This window comes from Sus scrofa, chromosome 13 (assembly GCF_000003025.6).
Source record: "Sus scrofa isolate TJ Tabasco breed Duroc chromosome 13, Sscrofa11.1, whole genome shotgun sequence".
In the NCBI taxonomy this organism is placed as follows: Eukaryota; Metazoa; Chordata; class Mammalia; order Artiodactyla; family Suidae; genus Sus; species Sus scrofa.
This window is the reverse complement of record NC_010455.5, coordinates 110,182,806-110,202,068: the sequence shown is the minus strand read 5'-3', so window position 1 is coordinate 110,202,068 and position 19,263 is coordinate 110,182,806. Positions and strand designations below refer to the sequence as shown.

Genomic DNA, 19,263 nt, shown 5'->3' with positions numbered 1-19,263 from the left:
CCCTGGACCCTAATACGGTACGTTGGCATCAGAGACCTCAAATCTGATCGCTTTTAGGGTAGTAATAATATTTTTTTCTGAAAGAAAAATGTAGTTGCTTAGAAGAAAATGAACTTTAGAAATTAAGTATTATGAAAAGTTTAGGTTGGTTCCCACTTGAAAATTAACCTGTAGCAGCAACTTTGTGTGAATATAAACTTCTCAGATAAAAGGGCAAGATTCCATGAACACCACAGTCATCTCCAGACTTTCTCTCTCTTCTTCCTGTGTGTCTTTTAGAGATAAGGACCTTGACAGTCTAGCCTCCAAAGAGGTGGTATCTATTTGAACATAATTTTCCAAATTTCTGACTTTCTGAATACAGATCAAAGGAAGGAGCCGCATTTCTCCCGTTTGTTACATCACTGGGAAGCAAAGGCGGTTCAAAGGCTTTTCCTTTCAAAGATTGTTGTTAATCATCAGTAGGGAGAGTGGGCCAAGAAATATTGTGTTGTATATGTAGGAGATTTAAAACTCGGCATCAGTGACTCAGAATGCATGAAGGGCCTGGGGTAAAATTTTGCATCTGAAGCAGAGTTTTCAGAGATGAATCAGAGTTTCCAAACAATGATGAACATCTGCATTGGAAATCATACTGAGTCCAGTATGTCTTTTAGCCCCTGAGATCTACGCTGTGGGATCTCATTTACTCAGTAATTAACAGCTGAATGCCTACTATTTGCTGGATTCTGAGTTAGGTACTTATACATAAAACTCTTAGGTCAATGTCTTTTTCAGAACTAAATTTTAACCCCTCACCCTTCCAAGGGATCCAAACAAGGCTTTGTTGCAATTGATTTTGTCCTAGAAAGGATTATGCTGTGGGAGGTAGTGGATACAGTCCTCACTTTACTGCCAAGTTCAGCTTATTTTTCAGGTTGCTATGAACAGTTAGCCTGGATAATAGCTTCTGGTCTCCAATGCAACAGCACCTCCTTCCCCCGCAGAGCCTGGGGATTGATAGAATGTATTGTAGGAAGCCATTTGCTCAGTCTTTAAATCCATGTGAACTGCTTGGCTATCTTTTGTTTTTGTTTTTGTTTTTGTTTTGAGTACTGTAGCTGCGTCATACGGAAGTCCCCAAACTAGGAGTCAAATCAGAGCTGCAGCTTCTGGCCTACACCACAGCCCTAGCAATGCTGGATCCAGCTGTGTCTGCAACCTACTCTGCAGCTCATGGCAACACCGGGTCCCAACCCACTGAGTGAGGCCAAGGGTGTTACTGCTGAACCATAGTAGGAACTCCTTGGCTGTCATTTTTAACTGTTACTTTGTCTTTTTTTTTTCTTTTTCTTTTTAATTGTAAAACTTTCTGCCCCTGACTTTTGCAGGGAAAGCCAGAGGTACCGGGTGTATGTTGTGATACCACTGCTGCCAGGTTTTGAAGGAGACATTTCAACCGGCGGAGGAAATGCTCTGCAGGCAATAATGCACTTCAACTACAGGTGCCAAAGTTCTAATATCGTCTTTTTTTCAGCTTTCAATCAGTCACGCATGTAAGCTGGTGAAAGGAATGGAAATGTTTCTCCACATCTATTCAGTGGAGCGTTGAACAAATGGATACTTTTCTTTATTTTGCTTTTGAATTTTGGCCTGTTTACAAGTTGATAAAATTCAAATAAAGCCCAAATACATAAATGTAGGCTTAGAACACATGGCAAGTATAAAAGAATTAAAATATTATCCTCTTTTTTATACTCATTGATTATCATATATATACATATATAGAGAGAGAGAAAAGAGAGCTTGTCTATAAGATATATATATATGTACACACACAATATATATGAATATAAAAAGACTAATATTTTAGTTCTTTATATTTATATATTATAAATGGGAATAAGAACTTTTAATTATGTAGATATAGATATGAAATCCTTTATAAACAATTAATTTTTAAAGATAATTTAAAAATTATCTTTAAGCCACCAAATAGCTATTGAGTTTCATATTCTTTGCAGTAAGTAGATGAAAGAAAAAAATTAAATGCTTAAAATGGCACAATTTGTGCATGTTGGTTTATGATTATTTTAGGCTGCAATCCTTCAACAAGTTTGGCAGTAATGGTCTCTGCTAGTAAGTGAAGGATAAAGGTTCTTTTCTGTCTTCTGGAATTTTAATTGTTTTCACTACCACCTCTTTGTTAAAATTTGGGGAAAAGTTCTAAATCCTATTCTTAATATTTTGAAAAGTAGAGTTTCCATATTTGCTCAAAAAGGTACATGAGGCTTCAGACTTGGCCATCAGAGGATTATGAAGGAGCTTGAGAGGTACTAACTTGGGGAGGGGGGGCGCTGGAGTATAGAGAGGTGGTGTAGAAAGTGATGGAAAGGCAGCCCTGACAATCTCTTTGGGCCACTTACCTGGGAAGAGAGGAGGTAGGTGGACAGGTCTGGCATGAACCCAGCTCCCAGTGACAAACTGTGACATGAGACACAAGAGAGCCTTATTCAAAGATCACACTCTGAGTCAAAGCAAGGACTAGTACTTGAGTATTTTCTTTTCATATCCCCTGTTTTCCAGAACTGCCTGTAGTTTCCCACCTTTCTAATCAGACTCTTTTCTGGGGGAAGGTCAAATGAGACCCAAGAACCCCCAGTGTGTAAAGCAATAAGGGTTCAGGGTCTTGGACAAATTGGGATTGGGGGCTTACATGCCCTCTTACTTGAGTCATCTGAACTCAAGGCAATCCTAGAAGCACCTCTGCAGAATCTGAGGATCCATGGTTTGAGTACACCATTGTAGTGGAAATATATTTTTTTTTAATCCTGTGTTTCTTCCTGACTTTTTAAGCTTGTGTCTTTCTGTCTGCCAAAGTTTCAAATAAAGATGTTGTGTTTCTTTTGGGATAATTATGCCTGATTACAGTATGAGAGAATTTTAACTGGGCTTTGGTCTATCCACTTGGGTTGAAGATTTGTCCATTTCTAATATTATCTGATTTATAACATGACAAACAAAGCTTTTCATGTATGTAAGGCACTGACATAATGTTTAATCGGATTTTTTCCACTTCATTTGCCATGCTAATATTATTTTTGGAATAATGTCAATTGCAATTATTTTCTATGACTATTTTCTTGGGTTTGAACCAGCTGAATGAAATAACATGCTTGGCTTTTGTTCAGCAACCAAAACTATAACCTTTTATTATGCAAAGACATCTCAATTTGCTGGCATCACCTTTAATAATATCAGCATTTCCCAGGAAAACTGTATTTTTAATTACTTTCATAGAGCAGGCAGATGGAGCATAGAATTTTTTGTTTTGTCAGTTTTTATAATTCATCGACTATTATCAGAGTCTTGAGAAACAAAATCATTAGTAGAGATAGTTATTTGAGACTACATTTTTCACTTTTAAGGAGTTTGCTGACTTTACAGAGACAGCTCAGGTATAATAGTTTCTTTAATTCCAAAATTACTCTATCAAGTTTGCCCTTTTCACATCTGAACGTAATGTGATTCTGTAAGTATTCTTATCTGTTGTGGCATTCTAAATTTATCTTTGCACTTGCCAAATTTTCTAAGAGAGAAAGCCCATTCATAATCTATCTTTTTAAAATAGCATCTCTTTCTGAAACCTAACATCAATTTTATAACTTTTCTGTTTACCCACCTTAAAGCAACTATCTTGTCCCATCAGTAATATTAGAAAAGTGATATTTGTATTTTTTTGGCTTAAAAAAATCTATGTAGCATCTTCTCATAAAAGCACTTGCTCTGTTTTTACTTAGATTAGGAATATACCCCACAGGTATTGCAATTGAGATTGGTTCCTTTGAAACCTCCATAATTATTTCTTTCCTTTACATATCTTCAGAACCATGTGCAGAGGAGAAAATTCCATCATTGGACAGCTAAAAGCAGAGCGTAAGTAGTTGCTTTTTTTCCCCTCCATGGTCATTTTTGGTGACATATCAGTAATTATTAAAGTTTTCACATCGTGATTATAGAACTCCTTACAAAAGATAGCCCACAAAATGCTTAACAGAGATAAATTATTTGTTCTCATTAAATTGCCCAAATAGATATTCAAATGAAGACACCATGGCATGGGGTACATAAGTAATAAAAATAAGACTTTTTATAATTTATTTCTATTTATTATAATAATTGTTTTTATAAGAAATGGGATTTGTAAGGCACTTCAAAAAGACCCCACGTGTGTCTTCTGCTATGATTCTTCATCACAGTCCTGGGGAATAAGCAGGACAGGTGTCATCCCTGCTTTAATGATGAGGACACAGTCAACATATATTTATGTGACCTCCTATAGATGCAGAAATCCTGAGGTTCTTGGACACTGTCATATTTAGGGAAGGAAACTGGTTTTATAACTGCTTCGTCATCATAACTTTTCACTAAATCTTTGAGGGTATAATACTGGAAGCAACTAAAGAGGAAAAAAACAAAACAAAACACAGTAATACCTTAACTTCTGCAATTCTTTGTATTTTCAAAGGTACTTTCTCAGATATCTTCTTAATTGATCCTTCCACATACTTCTAAGCTACAATACGTTGTAACTATGGGTTTACTTACCTATATCTCTGTGAATTTACCCTAAGTTTAGCACATAGTAGGGGCTTAATAATGTTCTATACCCTGAACAGTAGCTACAGAATTTTGTGCAAGAATTATGCTGAAGAAAGAACGCAAGTTGTATGACTTCCAATTCAGATTGGGTCCAGATCATGCAAATTTGAAGGTCAAATTAAAAATATTATACTTTGGGAGTTCCCTTCATGGCTCGGTGGTTAATGAACCCAGCTAGTATCCATGAGGATGTGGGTTCAATCCCTGGCCTTGCAGAGTGGGTTAAGGATCCAGCATTGCCATGAGCTGTGGTGTAGGTTGCAGATATAGCTCATATCCTACATTGCTGGGGCTGTGGTATAGGCCAGAAGCTGCAGCTCTGATTAGATCCTTAGCCTGAGACCTTCCATATGCCATGGTTGTGGCCCTAAAAAGCAAAAATAAAATAAAATAAAAAGACTAGATTTTATCCAGAAAAAAAGACAGAATAAGTTGATGGCAGCCTCTGATCTCTGGATTGAATTCATCAGAAAGGTGTTTATGTGATGATTCATTTACTATCAGTAAACAGTATGGTGGACTAGTGGCAGGAGAGAGATATAGCACATTGGTAAAAGAAAGACAGGTCATGTATGAACAAAATTGTAAAGGAACATTGGAGGAGACATGAGAGCAAAAGAGTAAGTGAAGTGTCAGGTAATCCTGTTTTAGCCCAACTGACTGAGAGAATGGAGCTGTCACAGGTAGGTCTGGAAAAGTTAGGAGGAGCCAGAAATTCCCTGGTGGCCTTGTGATTAAGAACTCAGTGTTGTCACTTCTGTGGCTAATGTTCAGTCTCTGGCCCAGGAACTCCCATAGACCACAGATGTGGCCAAAAAAAAAAAAAAGTTAGGGAGAGCCATAGTAATCATATGATGCTATGTGGTGTGGCATTCACATATGCTATAAACCCCAATTGAGTTTTTTTTTAATTTTTACACTGGTAGCCTTCTAAATGGGGTACACAGGATGATGTATCTAAATGTGGAGGGAAATTAGTCCTTCCATGCTTTTATTTTTTCCTTAAAAATAAAGAATTAAGATATCAGCAGGAATGGTATAGTAAAGATCCCCCCAAGTCCACTCCTGCATAAAAGCAACAGAAATACTAATAAAAATGGTCAAAAATCAACTTTTTCAGAACTCTAGAGATTAACCAAAAGCTTGTAACAATCTGAGTGTTTATTCGAGAAAAGCAGCAGAAGCTCAGTAAAAGCAGCAAGCTTTTTAATTTGCCATATACCCATTCCCCTCTCCTCAGTTCCACAGTAGCCTTGAAAAGCAGTTCATCACTGTAAAAGAAAACCAGCAGCCTAGAAGCCACTGCAGGAAGCCAGATAGGTTTGAAGTTATCACTCCCTGGCAATTCTCTGAGAATTGTCATAATATGACCTGTATGACAATTTAAAAGGCTTTTTAAAACAACTAGTTTTACTATGTTCTAAAAACTAAAGGAAACAATATCTAATGAACTATAGAGAAGTATAAAAAAAATCTCTCCTCAAATAGAGGATATGAAATATAGAAAACTTTAGTTAAATTTCATTTTTAATTAAAATTTTCTATAAAAATTATTTTTCTAATAAAAATAAATATATTCAATATATTATGTTGAAAAGTATAATAACTGAAATGAAATGGACATTAGAGGGCTCAGTAGCAGATTGGAGCAAGCAGAAGAATCAGCAAACTTGAAGACAGGTCATTTGAGATTATCCAGTCTGAGGAACAGAAAGAAAAAAAGAATGAAGAAAAATGAACAGAGCCTCAGAGACTTGTGAAATGCTATCAAGCATACCTGGATATATATAAGGGGGGCCCCAGAATGAGAGGAGAGAAAAGTATAATAAAATATTCAAAGAAATAATAACTGAAAACCTCCCATTTGATGAAAATATGAATCTATACATCCAAGAAGCTCAACTAAATCCAAATAGAATAACATCCATACCAAAACACATCTTAATCAAACATTAAAAACAAAGACAAAAAGAGAATCTTGAAAGCAGCAAAAAAGAAATAAATCATTAAGTACAAGGGATTCTCAACAAAATTAGCAGACAGTTTCTCATGAGAAACCATGGAGTTCAGAATGCAATGTAATAATGTATTGAAATGCTGGGAAAAAAAGACTGTCAACCAAGAATTATATATCCACCCAAACTGTCCTTCAAACATGAAGGAGAAATTAAGGCATTTCTAGATAAGTAAAAGCTGAAAGAATGTATCACTTGCATACCTTCCCTATAAGAAATATTAAAGGGAGTCCTTCAGGCAGATATGAAAGATCACTGTACAGTTACTTAAGTCTTCATGAAAAAATAAAGAGGACCAACAACGATAACTACTTAGATTAAATTTGAAAATTAAATTAAATTTTTTCTATTTGTAACTCTTTTTTCCTCCAATTTAAAGTAAAAGACAACTGCACAAAACAATAATAATAAATCTGTGTTAATTGGTATATAATTTTTAAAGATTTAATTTGTATGATGATAATAGCATAATACATGAGGAAAGAATGTGAGTGAAAAGCTTTGGTAGGCTATTGAAATTAAGTTGGTACTAACCCAAATTAGATTGTTATAAATTAAGATATTAATTTTAATCCCCAGAAAAACTTATAAAAATATAGTAAAAGAAACAAGGGAATTAAAACAATACACTGCAAAATATCTACTTAATACAAAAGATGGCAGTATGGAAAAATTGAGGGACAAAAAAGATACAACATGTATGAAAAATAAATAGCAAAATGGTAGTGGTAAGTCCTTTCTGACCAGTAATTACATTAACTATAGATGGAGTAACTTTCCAATTAAATGCAAAGACTGGCAGAATGGATTTTTTTAAGGACCCAAACATATGCTATATACAATAGACTATAGATTCAGGACACAAATAGTTTGAAGGTAGAGGATGAAAAAAAAGATTCTATGCAAACAGTAACAAAAAATAGCTAGAGTTGCTATACCAACATAGACAAAATAGACCTTAAGACAAAAATGCTTATGAAAGGATGGTATGTAATGATAAGAAGGTTTATCCAGTAAGGAGATATAAAAATTAGGGAGTTCCTGTTGTGGTGCAGCTAAAGAAATCTGACTAGTAACCATGAGATTGCGGGTTCAATCCCTGGCCTTGCTCAGTGGGTTAAGGTCCGGCATTGCCATTGCCATGAGCTGTGGTGTAGATTACAGATGCTGCTCATATACTACATTGTTGTGGCTGTGGTGTAGGCTGTCAGCTACAGCTCCAATTCAGCTCCTAGCCTGGGAACCTAAATATGCCATGGGTGTGGCCCTAAAAAGCAAATAATAAATAAATAAATGGATAAATAAATAGATAAAATATGAAAATTATAAGCATATATATACCTAACAACAGAGCAAAAACTTTACATGAAGCAAAAACTGACAGAATTGGATAGAGAAATAGATAATTCAAAAATAATAGTTGGGGGGAGTTCCCATCATGGTGCAGTGGTTAAGGAACCCAACTAGTAACCATGAGATTGCGGGTTTGATCCCTGGCCTTGCTTAGTGGGTTGAGGACCTGACGTTGCCCTGAGCTGTGGCGTAGGTTGCAGATGCGGCTTGGATCCCACATTGCTGTAGCTCTGATGTAGGCTGGTGTCTCCAGCTCCGATTAGACCCGTAGCCTGGGAACCTCCATATGCTGGGGGTGCAGCCCTAGAAAAGGCAAAAAGACAAAAAATAATAATAGTTGGATTTTCAGTACCACATGTTCAAAAATGTATAGAAAATTTGGACAAAAGATCTGTACTGAAACTGAAGACTTAAGACTATAAAGCAACTAGACCTATAAGACATCTATGGAAGGTTCCACCTAATAACAGCAGAATACATATTCTCCAATACACATGGATTATTCTCCAGGATAAACCACATATTAGGCTATAAACAAGGACTGCAATAAAATAAATTATGTTCTCTGGCCACAACGGAATGAAGTCATAGGTCAATAACAAAAGGAAATTTTAGAAATTCATGAATAAGTGGAATTTAAATCATACATGGCTAAATAATGAAAGAATCAAAGACAATACTATGAGAGATATTTGAAAATATTTTGAGATGAATGAAAATGAATACAACATATCAAAACTTATGAGACACATCTAAAACAATGCTTATGAGTTCCCATTGTGGCTCAGCAGTTAGCAAAACCGACTAGTATCCATGAGGACACAGGTTTGACCCCTAGCCTTGCTCAGTGGGTTAAGGATGTGGTGTTGCTGTGAGCTGTGGTGTAGGTTGCAGACACGGTTCAGATCCCATGTTTCTGTGGCTGTGGTGTAGGCCAGTAGCTACAGCTCCAATTGGACCTCTAGCCTGGGAACATCCATATGCTGTGAGTGCAGCCCTAAAAAGACTAAATAAATAAAACAATGCTTAGAGGGAAATTTATAGCAATAAACATCTGTATTACAGAAGAAGAAAGATCTCAAATCAATAACCAAACCCTATACCTTAAGAAATTAGAAAAAGAAGAGCAAATTAAACTCAAAGAAATCAGGAAATAATGGAGATTGAAGGGGAAATAAATAAGAGAATAAAAAAATAATAAAGAAAATAATGAAATAAAAAATTAATTCTTTGAAAAAATTAACAAAATTTGCACACCTTTAGCTAGATTGACCAAGACAAAAAGAAAAAAACTCAAATTACCAAAAAAAAGGAGTATAAAGTATTATTATGAACACTTACAAGCCAAATTAGTTATCCTAGATAATATGACCAAATTCCTAAAAAGGCATTACCTACCAACTGACTCAAGAAGAAATCGAAACTCTGAATAGATTTATAACAACTAAAGAAATTAGTTAGTAATCAACAGTCTTTCTACAAAGGAAAAGCCCAGGCCTAGATAGCTTTGTTGGTGAATTCAACCATCCAGTTCTTTACAAACCTTTCCCCAAAAATGTAGGAAGAATGAATATTACCAACTCATTCTATGATAAAATTATTACCCTGATATCAAAACAAAAGTCATTATGAGAGCTATAAACCAATATCCCTTGTAAATATGGAGACAGCATTTCTCAGTGAAATACTATTGAACTGAATGCAATAATATAAAAAAGATTATATACCATGACTAAATGGAATTTATCCTAGGAACATGGTTGGTTTAATATCTGAAAATCAATCAGTTATACCATGTTAATAGAATAAATGGCAAAGACCACATGATCATCTTATAAGACACATGAAAAGCATTTGACAAAAATCCAAAACTCTTTCATGATAAAAACACTCAACAAACTAGGAATAGAAGGGCATTTTCTCAGCCTTATAAATGGCATCCAGAAATGCCTACAGCTAACATCATACTTAATGATGAAAGACCTAAAGTGTTCTCCCTACAATCAGTAACAAGGTGAGGATGTCCACCCTTGTGAACATCATACTGGAAGATTCAGCCGGGACAGTTAGGCAAGAAGAAGAAATAATAGATAGAAAGAGAGGAGTAAAAGTATCCTTTATGAATGGCATAATCTTGTATATTGGAAATCGTAAGGAATTCACACACACACAGAGCTAATAAATGAGTCCAGCAATATTGCACGATGCAAGATCAATATACAAAAGTCAGCTGTATTTCTATCAGCAGCAATAAGTACGCTGAAAGTAAAATTAAGAAAACAATTCTATTTACAATAGTATCTAGAAGAATAAAATACTTAAGAAATTTAATAAAAGTATAAAATTTTATACTAAAAATCATAAAATATCACTAAAAGAAATTAAAGAAGATCTAAATAAATGGAAATGGATTGGAAGACAACATTGTTAAGATGAGAGTACTCCCCAAGTGCTCCCCAAATTCAACACAATCTCTATCAAAATCTCAGTTGCCTTTTTTTCAGAAATTGACAAGCTTATCCTAAAGTTCATGTGGAAGCACAAGGCACTTAACATAGCCAGAAGCAATCTTGAAAAAGAATAAATTGGAGGACTCAAGCTCCCAATTTCAGACTTACTACAAACCTACAGTAATAAAAAAAATGTAGTACTCATATAAAGATAGACATATGGATCACAGTAATAGTATTAAGAATCCAGAAATAAATTCTTATGATAATGTTCACTTGAATTTCAAGAAGGGTTCCAGGACAATTCAATGGAGAAAGAATAATCTTCAACAAATGGAGATGAAACAAGTGGATATTCACCTGTGAAGAAATGAAGTTGGACCTCTACCTCATACTATACACCAAAAAATAAATCAAATGGATCCAAGACCTAAAATGTAAGGACTGAAGCTATAAAACCCTTAGAAGAAAACATGGGCATAAAGCATAATGACCTTGGATTAACAAATGGTTTCTTGGGAGTTCCTGTTATGGCACAGCAGAAAGGAATCCAACTAGGAACCATGAGGATGCAGTTTCAATCCCTGACCTCGCTCAGTGGGTTAAGGATCTGGCATTGCTGTGAACTGTGGTGTAGGTCGCAGACATGGCTCAGATCTGGCTTTGCTGTGACTGTGGCGTACGCTGGCAGCTGTAGCTCCAATTGAACCCCTAGCCTGGGAAACTCCATGTGCCACAAGTGTGGCTCTAAAAAGCAAATTAATTAATTAATTAATTAATTATGTAAAAAATGTTTTCTTGGGTTTACTCCAAAAATAAAAATAGAAAAATTGGATTTCATCAAACATAAAAGCTTTCATGCTCTAATGGACAATCTTAAGGAAGAGAGAATGAGACGAAATGTTTGCAAATATCTGTTAAGGGATTTGTATCCTGAATAAACAAAAGAACATTTACAAGTCAACAATGAAAAGAATAATCCAATTTAAAAATGGTCCAAGGATCTAAACAGACATTTCTCTGAAGAAGATACAGAAATGGCCAATAAGCATATGAAAAGATGCTCAACATCTTTAGTCATTAGGGAAATTCAAATAAAAACCACAAGATACAACTTCATATCCACTAAAATGGCTATAATTTAAAACATAAAAAAAAGAATGATGAGACTGTGAAGCTATTAGAACCATCATACACTATCGTGGCAAGTTCAAAATGGTGCAAGCTCTTTGGAAAGTTATGTGGCAGGTCCCCAAAAGTTAAACAGAGTTACCATATAATCCAGCAATTCTGCTCCACAGTATATACCTAAGAGAACTGAAAATATATGTTCACACAAAAACTTGCACATGAATACTTATATCAGCATTATTCTTAATAGCCAAAAAGTGTAAACAATTCAAATATCCGCTAATTGGTGAATGAAGAATCAAAATGTGTATATTCATAAATGGAATATTATTTAAATCTTAAAAGGAAGATCCATGCTACAACTTGGATAAACCTGGAAAATATGCTACTGATCCATGCTACAACTTGGATAAACCTGGAAAATATGCTATGTAGAAAGAAGGAAGACACAAAGGTCACATATTTTATTTTATTTAAAATTTTCATTATAGCTGATTTACAATTTTCTGTCAATTTCTGCTCTACAGAAAAGTGACCCAGTTATACATGTATATACATTCTTTTTCTTACATTATTCTCCATCATGTTCCATCACAAGTGGTTGGATATAGTTCCCTGTGCTATATAGCAGATCTCATTGCTTATCTACTCAAAATGCAATGGTTTGCTTCAACTAACCTCAGACTCCCAGTCCATCCCATTCCCTCCCCATCCCCCTTGGCAACCACAAGTCTATTCTCCATGTCCATGAGTTTGTTTCTTTTCTGTAGATAGGTCCATTTGTGCCATGTATTAGATTCCAGATATAGGTGAATCACATGGTATTTGTTTTTCTCTTTCTGACTTACTTCACTTAGTATGAGAGTCTCTAGTTCCATCCATACTGCTGCAAATGGCATTATTTTGTTCTTCTCCCCTATGGAATGGGATAAAATAGTTGCAAACGATGAAACCAACAAGGGCTTAATCTCCAAACTATACAAACAACTCATACAACTCAACAACAAAAAAAACAAACAACCCAACTGAAAAATTGGCAGAAGACTGAAATAGATCTTTCTCCAAAGAAGACATACAGATAGCCAACAGGCACATGAAAAAATGTCCAACATTACTAATTATTAGAGAAATGCTAACCAAAACTACAATGAGGTACCACCTCACACTGGTCAGAATGGCCATCATTAATAAGACTACAAATGACAAATGCTGCAGAGGTTGTGGGGAAAAGGGACCCTCCTTTGCTGTTGGTGAGAATGTAAATTGGTACAACCACTATGAAAAATAGTATGGATTTACCTCAGAAAACTAAATATAGAACTACCATATGACCCAGAAAATCTCAGTCCTGGGCATATATCTGGACAAAACATTCATTCAAAAAGATACATGCACCCCTATGTTCATTGCAGCACTATTCACAATATCCAGGACATGGAAACAACCTAAATGTCCATCAATAGATGTAAGTTTTATTAGGTCCCGTTGGTTTATTTTTGTTTTTATTTCTATTGCCTTGGTAGACTGAATTAAGAAAACATTTGTATGGTTGATGTCAGAAAATATTTTGCCTATGTTCTCACCTAGGAGTTTTATGGTGTCTTGTCCCATGTTTAAGTCTTTAAGCCATTATGAGTTTATTTTTGTGCATAGTGTGAGGGTATGTTCTACCTTCATTGATTTACATGCAGCTGTCTAGTTTCCCCAGCACCATTTGCTGAAGACACTGTCTTTTTCCCACTTTATATCTTACCTCCTTTGTTGAAGATTAATTGACCATAGGTGTCTGGATTTATTTCTGTGTTCTCTATTCTGTTCCATCAGTCTGTATGTCTGTTTTTGTACCAGAACCACACTGTCTTGATTACTGTAGCTTTGTAATATTGTCTGAAGTCTGGGAGACTTATGCCTCCTGCTTGGTTTTTGTTCCTCAAGGTTGCTTTGGCAATTCTGGGTCTTTTATGGGTCCATATAAATTTTTTGATTGCTTGTTCTAGTTCTGTGAAAAATTCACTTATGATGGAACATGATAATGTGAAAAAAATGAATGTGTATGTGTGACTGGGTTACCTTGCTGTACAGTAAAAAAATTGATGAAACACTGTAAACCAGCTGTAATGGAAAAAAATAAAAATCATTTAAAAAAATAAAATAAACTTTAAAAAAATGTCATGGGTAATTTGATAGGGATCACATTAAATCTGTAGATTGCTTTGGCTAGTATAAAGGCCACATCTTTTATAATTCCATTTTTATGAAACGTTTTTAATAGGCAAATTTTTGAAGGCAGCAAAGTAGATTAGTCATAGCCAAGAAGGGACTGGGGAGAGTGGAATGGAGAGTGACTTCAAATGGGTATGGCATTTCTTTTGGGGGTAATTAAAATGTCTTAAAATTAGACAATGGGGATGATTACACAGCTTTGTGAATATACTTTTTAAAAACTCTAAATTGTACCCTTTAAAGAGGTGAATTTTACAGCATATGGATTTTTACATGCTTTGGAGGCTTCAAAAATAACGAATTAAGCTTTTAGGGTATGTATAATTTTAAACTTCCCTGTCTATTGGTGTTGAATATTCAATAAATTTTCGCTAATTGTAGGCTCAATCTAAAAAACTTTAGAGAGAACTTTGGACATAAGACGTGTACCTCACCAATAATAAATACTTTTGAAAATTGTATCTGATTTTATCCAGCACAAAGATTTTTTTCCAGAGCATTGCCCCTATCTTTATTTTCTAACAGCATAAAATGAAGCTGATAGTGAATGAGTAAGGTTCTAAAAGATATATTGATAAAAGCAAAATCAGGAAAGCCATTCAGTAATGACAGTGGCTAGTAAAATGCAAAGGTGAGGTTATAGGAGAATAAAAAGTCAGAACAAGCCTATTATTTAGTTTCTCGACCGTAAAATGTCCTGAGCTTATTATAAAGCATTTCCTTTGGCTCTGGACCCTTTTTCTGCCTCTGCCTATTCAGGGGGAAAATTGGATTTTAACATAAGAAGTAATTTCAATGTTAAGCCCTCTTATGAAAAGAGTTCCAAGTACCCTGGGAACAAGTCAAAATCAGGCATCTCAGTGGGGAAAATGTTCATACTCTAAACATGGAAGAACAGATTAATTGCATAATGCCCCTTTTTGAGGTACAGTGTTGTATTGTTGGTTTTGTTTTTATAAATGTGTAGTGGGTTTTAAATACATGAACCAGCTAATCTCTAATTGGATAGAGAACTGTAGTTTTCCACTGTTTCAATTCTTTAGAAATAACAAAACTACTTCTATGAATATGTTAAAATTCCTGGAAAGAAAACCAGCTGCGATTAATGTATAATTTCTGATACTCCAATAGTCAGGGATTTAGTGTTGAATTTAAAGCATTTCTTTATCATTTTTATAATTTTTGTGAATTATGGCATTTTAGCAGCCAATTTAGTATAATTTACCACAAGGTCTAGAGGTATTTAATCAGGATTAGAAATGTACATATAGGAAGTGTTTGTTTAAGCATCAAAAGCCTGTAACAACTCTTCAAATCCTTTCACAAAATTTCCTTTAAACATGGAATCTATTGTATCAACTTCTTCATCTTTTGATGTATATATGCACCAGTGTTTACAACGGATATGTCCTGGGGGCCTGTACAAACCCCCGATTCTCAAATACCTCCATGATGTGTAATTTGGAAACCACCCCCATGATACTTTTCTATCTATTGCTTCTTATTACTATCTATACATGCTCCTGTCTTATATTTTCTTTAAAAGGCACTTGCTTCGGCATAGCCTCACACCACAAGTTAGCATTACCAGCTCTCTATCTGTTACTTGTTGAGCTACTTTCCTGTGCAGAATAAAGTACAGTCAGCCCTCTGTATCTGTTGGTTCCACATCCATATATTCAACCAACAAACCATCTAAAATATTTGAAAAGGAAAAAAATCCAGAAAGTTCCAAAAGGCAAAACTTGAATTTGCCACTAGTGGGCAACTATTTGCATAGCATTTACACTGTATTAGGTATTATCAGTAATATAGAGATGATTTTAAACGTACGAGAGAATGGACGTGGATCATCTGCAAATATGATGCCATTTTATATAAGTGTCTTGAGTAGGGCAGATTTTGTTATTCTCAGGGGTCCTGGAACCAGTACCTTGAGGATACTGAGGGACGACTGTACTGGCCGAAGTAGTTCCTCAATTTGCTTTTTCTTCTTTGCACTAGAGTGTGTGGTGGATCCATTCACCTCATTTGATAGGTCACAATTTATTTCATCAAAATGCCCACTTTCTGGCTTGGGACCCTTATCTTTCTTTGGGTCCCTGTTACTGGTACTAACCCTTAGCTTTTCTTAAAGGTATTTACTATAAAGAAATAAAGATTTTTATCACTTCAGAAGAGCTATTTTGTAGCAAGGAATGGGAGTAGGTATGGACTTTGGGCTGTGAGGCTCGCCCACTAATGGATGTGTTGCTGAGTCTCTTCAGACCTGTGATGAATGGCACAAATCTGTGTCTTAGGAAATTGCAAATTATTATGCCTTAGGCCCTCAGGGTGCTGGCAGCCAGTACATATCATTAATATTTTAAAAATATTAATGCCATATACCCTTCATTCTGATTTCCCAAATATTAACATTTTGCTTTCTTTGTTTTATCATTGTCTCCAGATAGAAAGGAGGGGGTTGTTTTTTTCCCCTCTGAACCATTTGAAATAAGTTGCAACCATGATGCTCAGTTTCTTCTAAATACTTAACTGTGTGTTTCTGAAAAAGCAGAGTATTTTTTCATCAGCTATAGATAAATATTGAAATTAATGCAAATAACACTGATATAATACTATCATCTTATTTGTAAACCTTTTTGAAATTTTGCCAATTATCTTACTAATGTACTTTATAGCATTTATAGCAAAAGGGGAAAACATTTAAATTTTTTTTTTTTTTGGCCCAGGATTCAATCAACAACCATGTGTTGCATTTAGTTGTAGGTTTTTTTTTTCTTTTCTTTTTTGGTTTTTTTTTTTTTTTTTTTTTTTTTGCTTTTTAGGGCTGCACCTGTGACATATGGAGGTTCCCAGGCTAGGGGTTGAATCGGAGCTGTAGCCACCGGCCTACACCAGAGCCACAGCAATGCCAGATCTGAGCTGCATCTGTGACCTACACCAGAGCTCATGGCAATGCCAGATTCTTAACCCACTGAGCAAGGCCAGGGATCAAACCAGCAACCTCATGGTTCCTAGTTGGATTCGTTTCCACTGAGCCATGATGGGAACTCTGCATTTAGTTGTTAGGTATCTTTATTTTCCTTTAATCTGAAATAATCCCTCGATCCTATTTTTGAGGTTGAAGGGACTTTCATGATCTTGATGTTTTTTTTTTGGCCATGCTCATGGCATGCAGAAGTTCCTGGGCCAGGGACTGAACTCATGCTATAGCAGTGACCTGAGCCACCATAGTGACAATGCCAAATCCTTAACCACTAGGCCACCAAGAAACTTTTATGTTCTTGATATTTTTGAAGAGCACAGTTATTTTGTAGAATGGCCCTCAACTGGAGTACGTGTGTTGTTTCCTCATGATTAGATTCAGGTTATTCATTTTCAGCATGAAGGAACATGGCAGAAGTGATAATGTAATTCATGCACCATGACAGGAGGAACAGGGTGTTGATTTTCCCCATTACTGGTTATATTAACTTTGATCATTTATGGAAGGTGGTATCTGCCACGTTTCTCCACTATAAAATGACCATTTTTCCCTTTATAATTAAATATTTTGTGGAAAAACACTTTGAGTCTATGTAGTAAATATACTGCTTCTTATCAGAATTCACCCACTGGTTTTAGCATACATTAATGATTCTTCCTGAATCAATTATTACACTAAATTCAATTATTATCACTATGACATTAGTTCCATCACTTGTATATTTATTACTTTCCTCTACATTTATTAGTTGGAATTCTATTGTAGGTAAGTTTTCCTTCTTTCCTATTTATGTATTTATTCATGTATGTATGGACCTATGGATTCATAATGTTATTTAGTGAGTTATAAATTTGATATTCAGCTTATAAAGGTTTGGCTAGTGAGTGCCTTTTAAAGCTCATTTGTGTGTGCTTTTGACATATTCCCAAAAGCCTTTTTTTCTTCCTGGCACAACCAGAATCCTGGAACCATCTTATGTATTAAGAACTAGCCCTGGAACCAATAATTTCTTCAAGGAACCTAGGTTCTTTTAGTGGAAATTGGCATTTAGAAACCAAATTTTGGGGGGCTAGATATGATTATTACTGCTAGGTTATCACTGCTTTAGGCCTTTTGCATGCACATTTATCTATCTAGCTATCATCCATCTCCATACTGGTACTTATAATTCCAGCCACAGGATTCCTTCTTGCCATCTCTCTATTTTCTATAACTTCTTCCTCTCACCATAAGAAACCTGGCTTTATTATCTGTAATATATATACTGTTTCAATTTTATAATACACAGAAAATAGTTTCAGAATTGCTAGCCCATTCTGCTATGAAAAATAAATCTCCCTAGAATTCAGTATTTGTTCATAGTTCTTTTTATAGTCTTTAGCCCAAGGGTATATAGTCAAAAGACCATGTTCAAAATTTACTTGGTTTGTGTTATTAATTTAAAGTAGTTAGATTTGTTTGCTTCAGTTTGTATTTCATTTTAGAGTTTTTTTTTCCTGTATTTCTCTTGATTTTTTTTGAGTGTGTGCAATAGATTTCCAAAAGTGAGAGCTATACAAACAGCATACTTAAGCAGTGCCACTCCCTTATACGTCCCTTCCATTTCTTCCCCATCCATCTTTCCTATCCTATTCCACCCATCCCCTACTGGAAACCAATTCTGTCAATTTCTAAATTATTCCTGCTGTGTCTCCTTTTATACAAAGGAGCAGACACGTGTAGGTTTTCTTATTTCTCCCCATCTCTTTCATAAGACTAGCATGCCACATATTTTCTTGTGCATTTGCTTTTTTTATTTAACATTACATCCTGGAAATCAGTCCATATCAATTCACAAAGGTCTTCATTCCTTTTTACCTCTGCATAGTCTTCCATGTATAGATTTGCCATAGTCAACTTGATCATTCTCCTCTGTATGAGCATTTAGGTTGTTTTCAATATTTTTCAATTATAGTTATGCAATGAATCTCTTTGTGCATATTTGTTCTTATTTGTTGGATGTGTATATTTAAGATAAATTTCTAGAGTGGGAATGCTAGGTCAGTAGGTAAACACATAGGTGGTTTTGTTAGATATTGCCAAATTCTCCTCTAAGTTTGTACCAATTTGCATTGTCACCACCAATGTAAGAGAGAGCTTGCTTCAACCTAGTCTCTCTAATAGAATGTGTTACCTTACTTTTTTTTTCCCCAGTCTCATAGGTTAAAAAATGGTTTCTCAGTGTAGTTTTAACTTGCATTTCTATTATTATAAGTGAGGATAAATAGCTCTTCAAATGTATCTTTTGTGTGTGTAAATTGTTAGTGTCTTTTGCCTACTTTTCTAACAAGACTTTGAACTTTTTCTTCCTTCAGATTATTTTTTGGTCTTTTTAGGGCCATACCCGTAGCACATGGAAGTTACCAGTCTGGAGGTCAAGTCAGAGCTGCAGCTGCTGGCCTGTGCCACAGCCACAGCAATG

At 35.2% G+C, this 19,263-nt stretch overlaps 1 protein-coding gene across 14 annotated transcripts in view; it reads left to right on the top strand.

Moving 5' to 3' along the window:
* The window catches only part of PLD1 (phospholipase D1), a 224,052-nt gene that overhangs the window by 174,251 nt on the left and 30,538 nt on the right, over nt 1-19,263 (top strand). For all 14 annotated transcript variants that reach the window (XR_002337490.1, XM_005657100.3, XM_013990128.2 and 11 more), the window contains 2 exon segments: nt 1,371-1,484; nt 3,866-3,915. Coding sequence is in view for 13 of the 14 variants with exons in the window: in XM_005657100.3 (XP_005657157.1) it covers nt 1,371-1,484; nt 3,866-3,915 (164 nt within the window). In the remaining variant the exon portion in view is untranslated.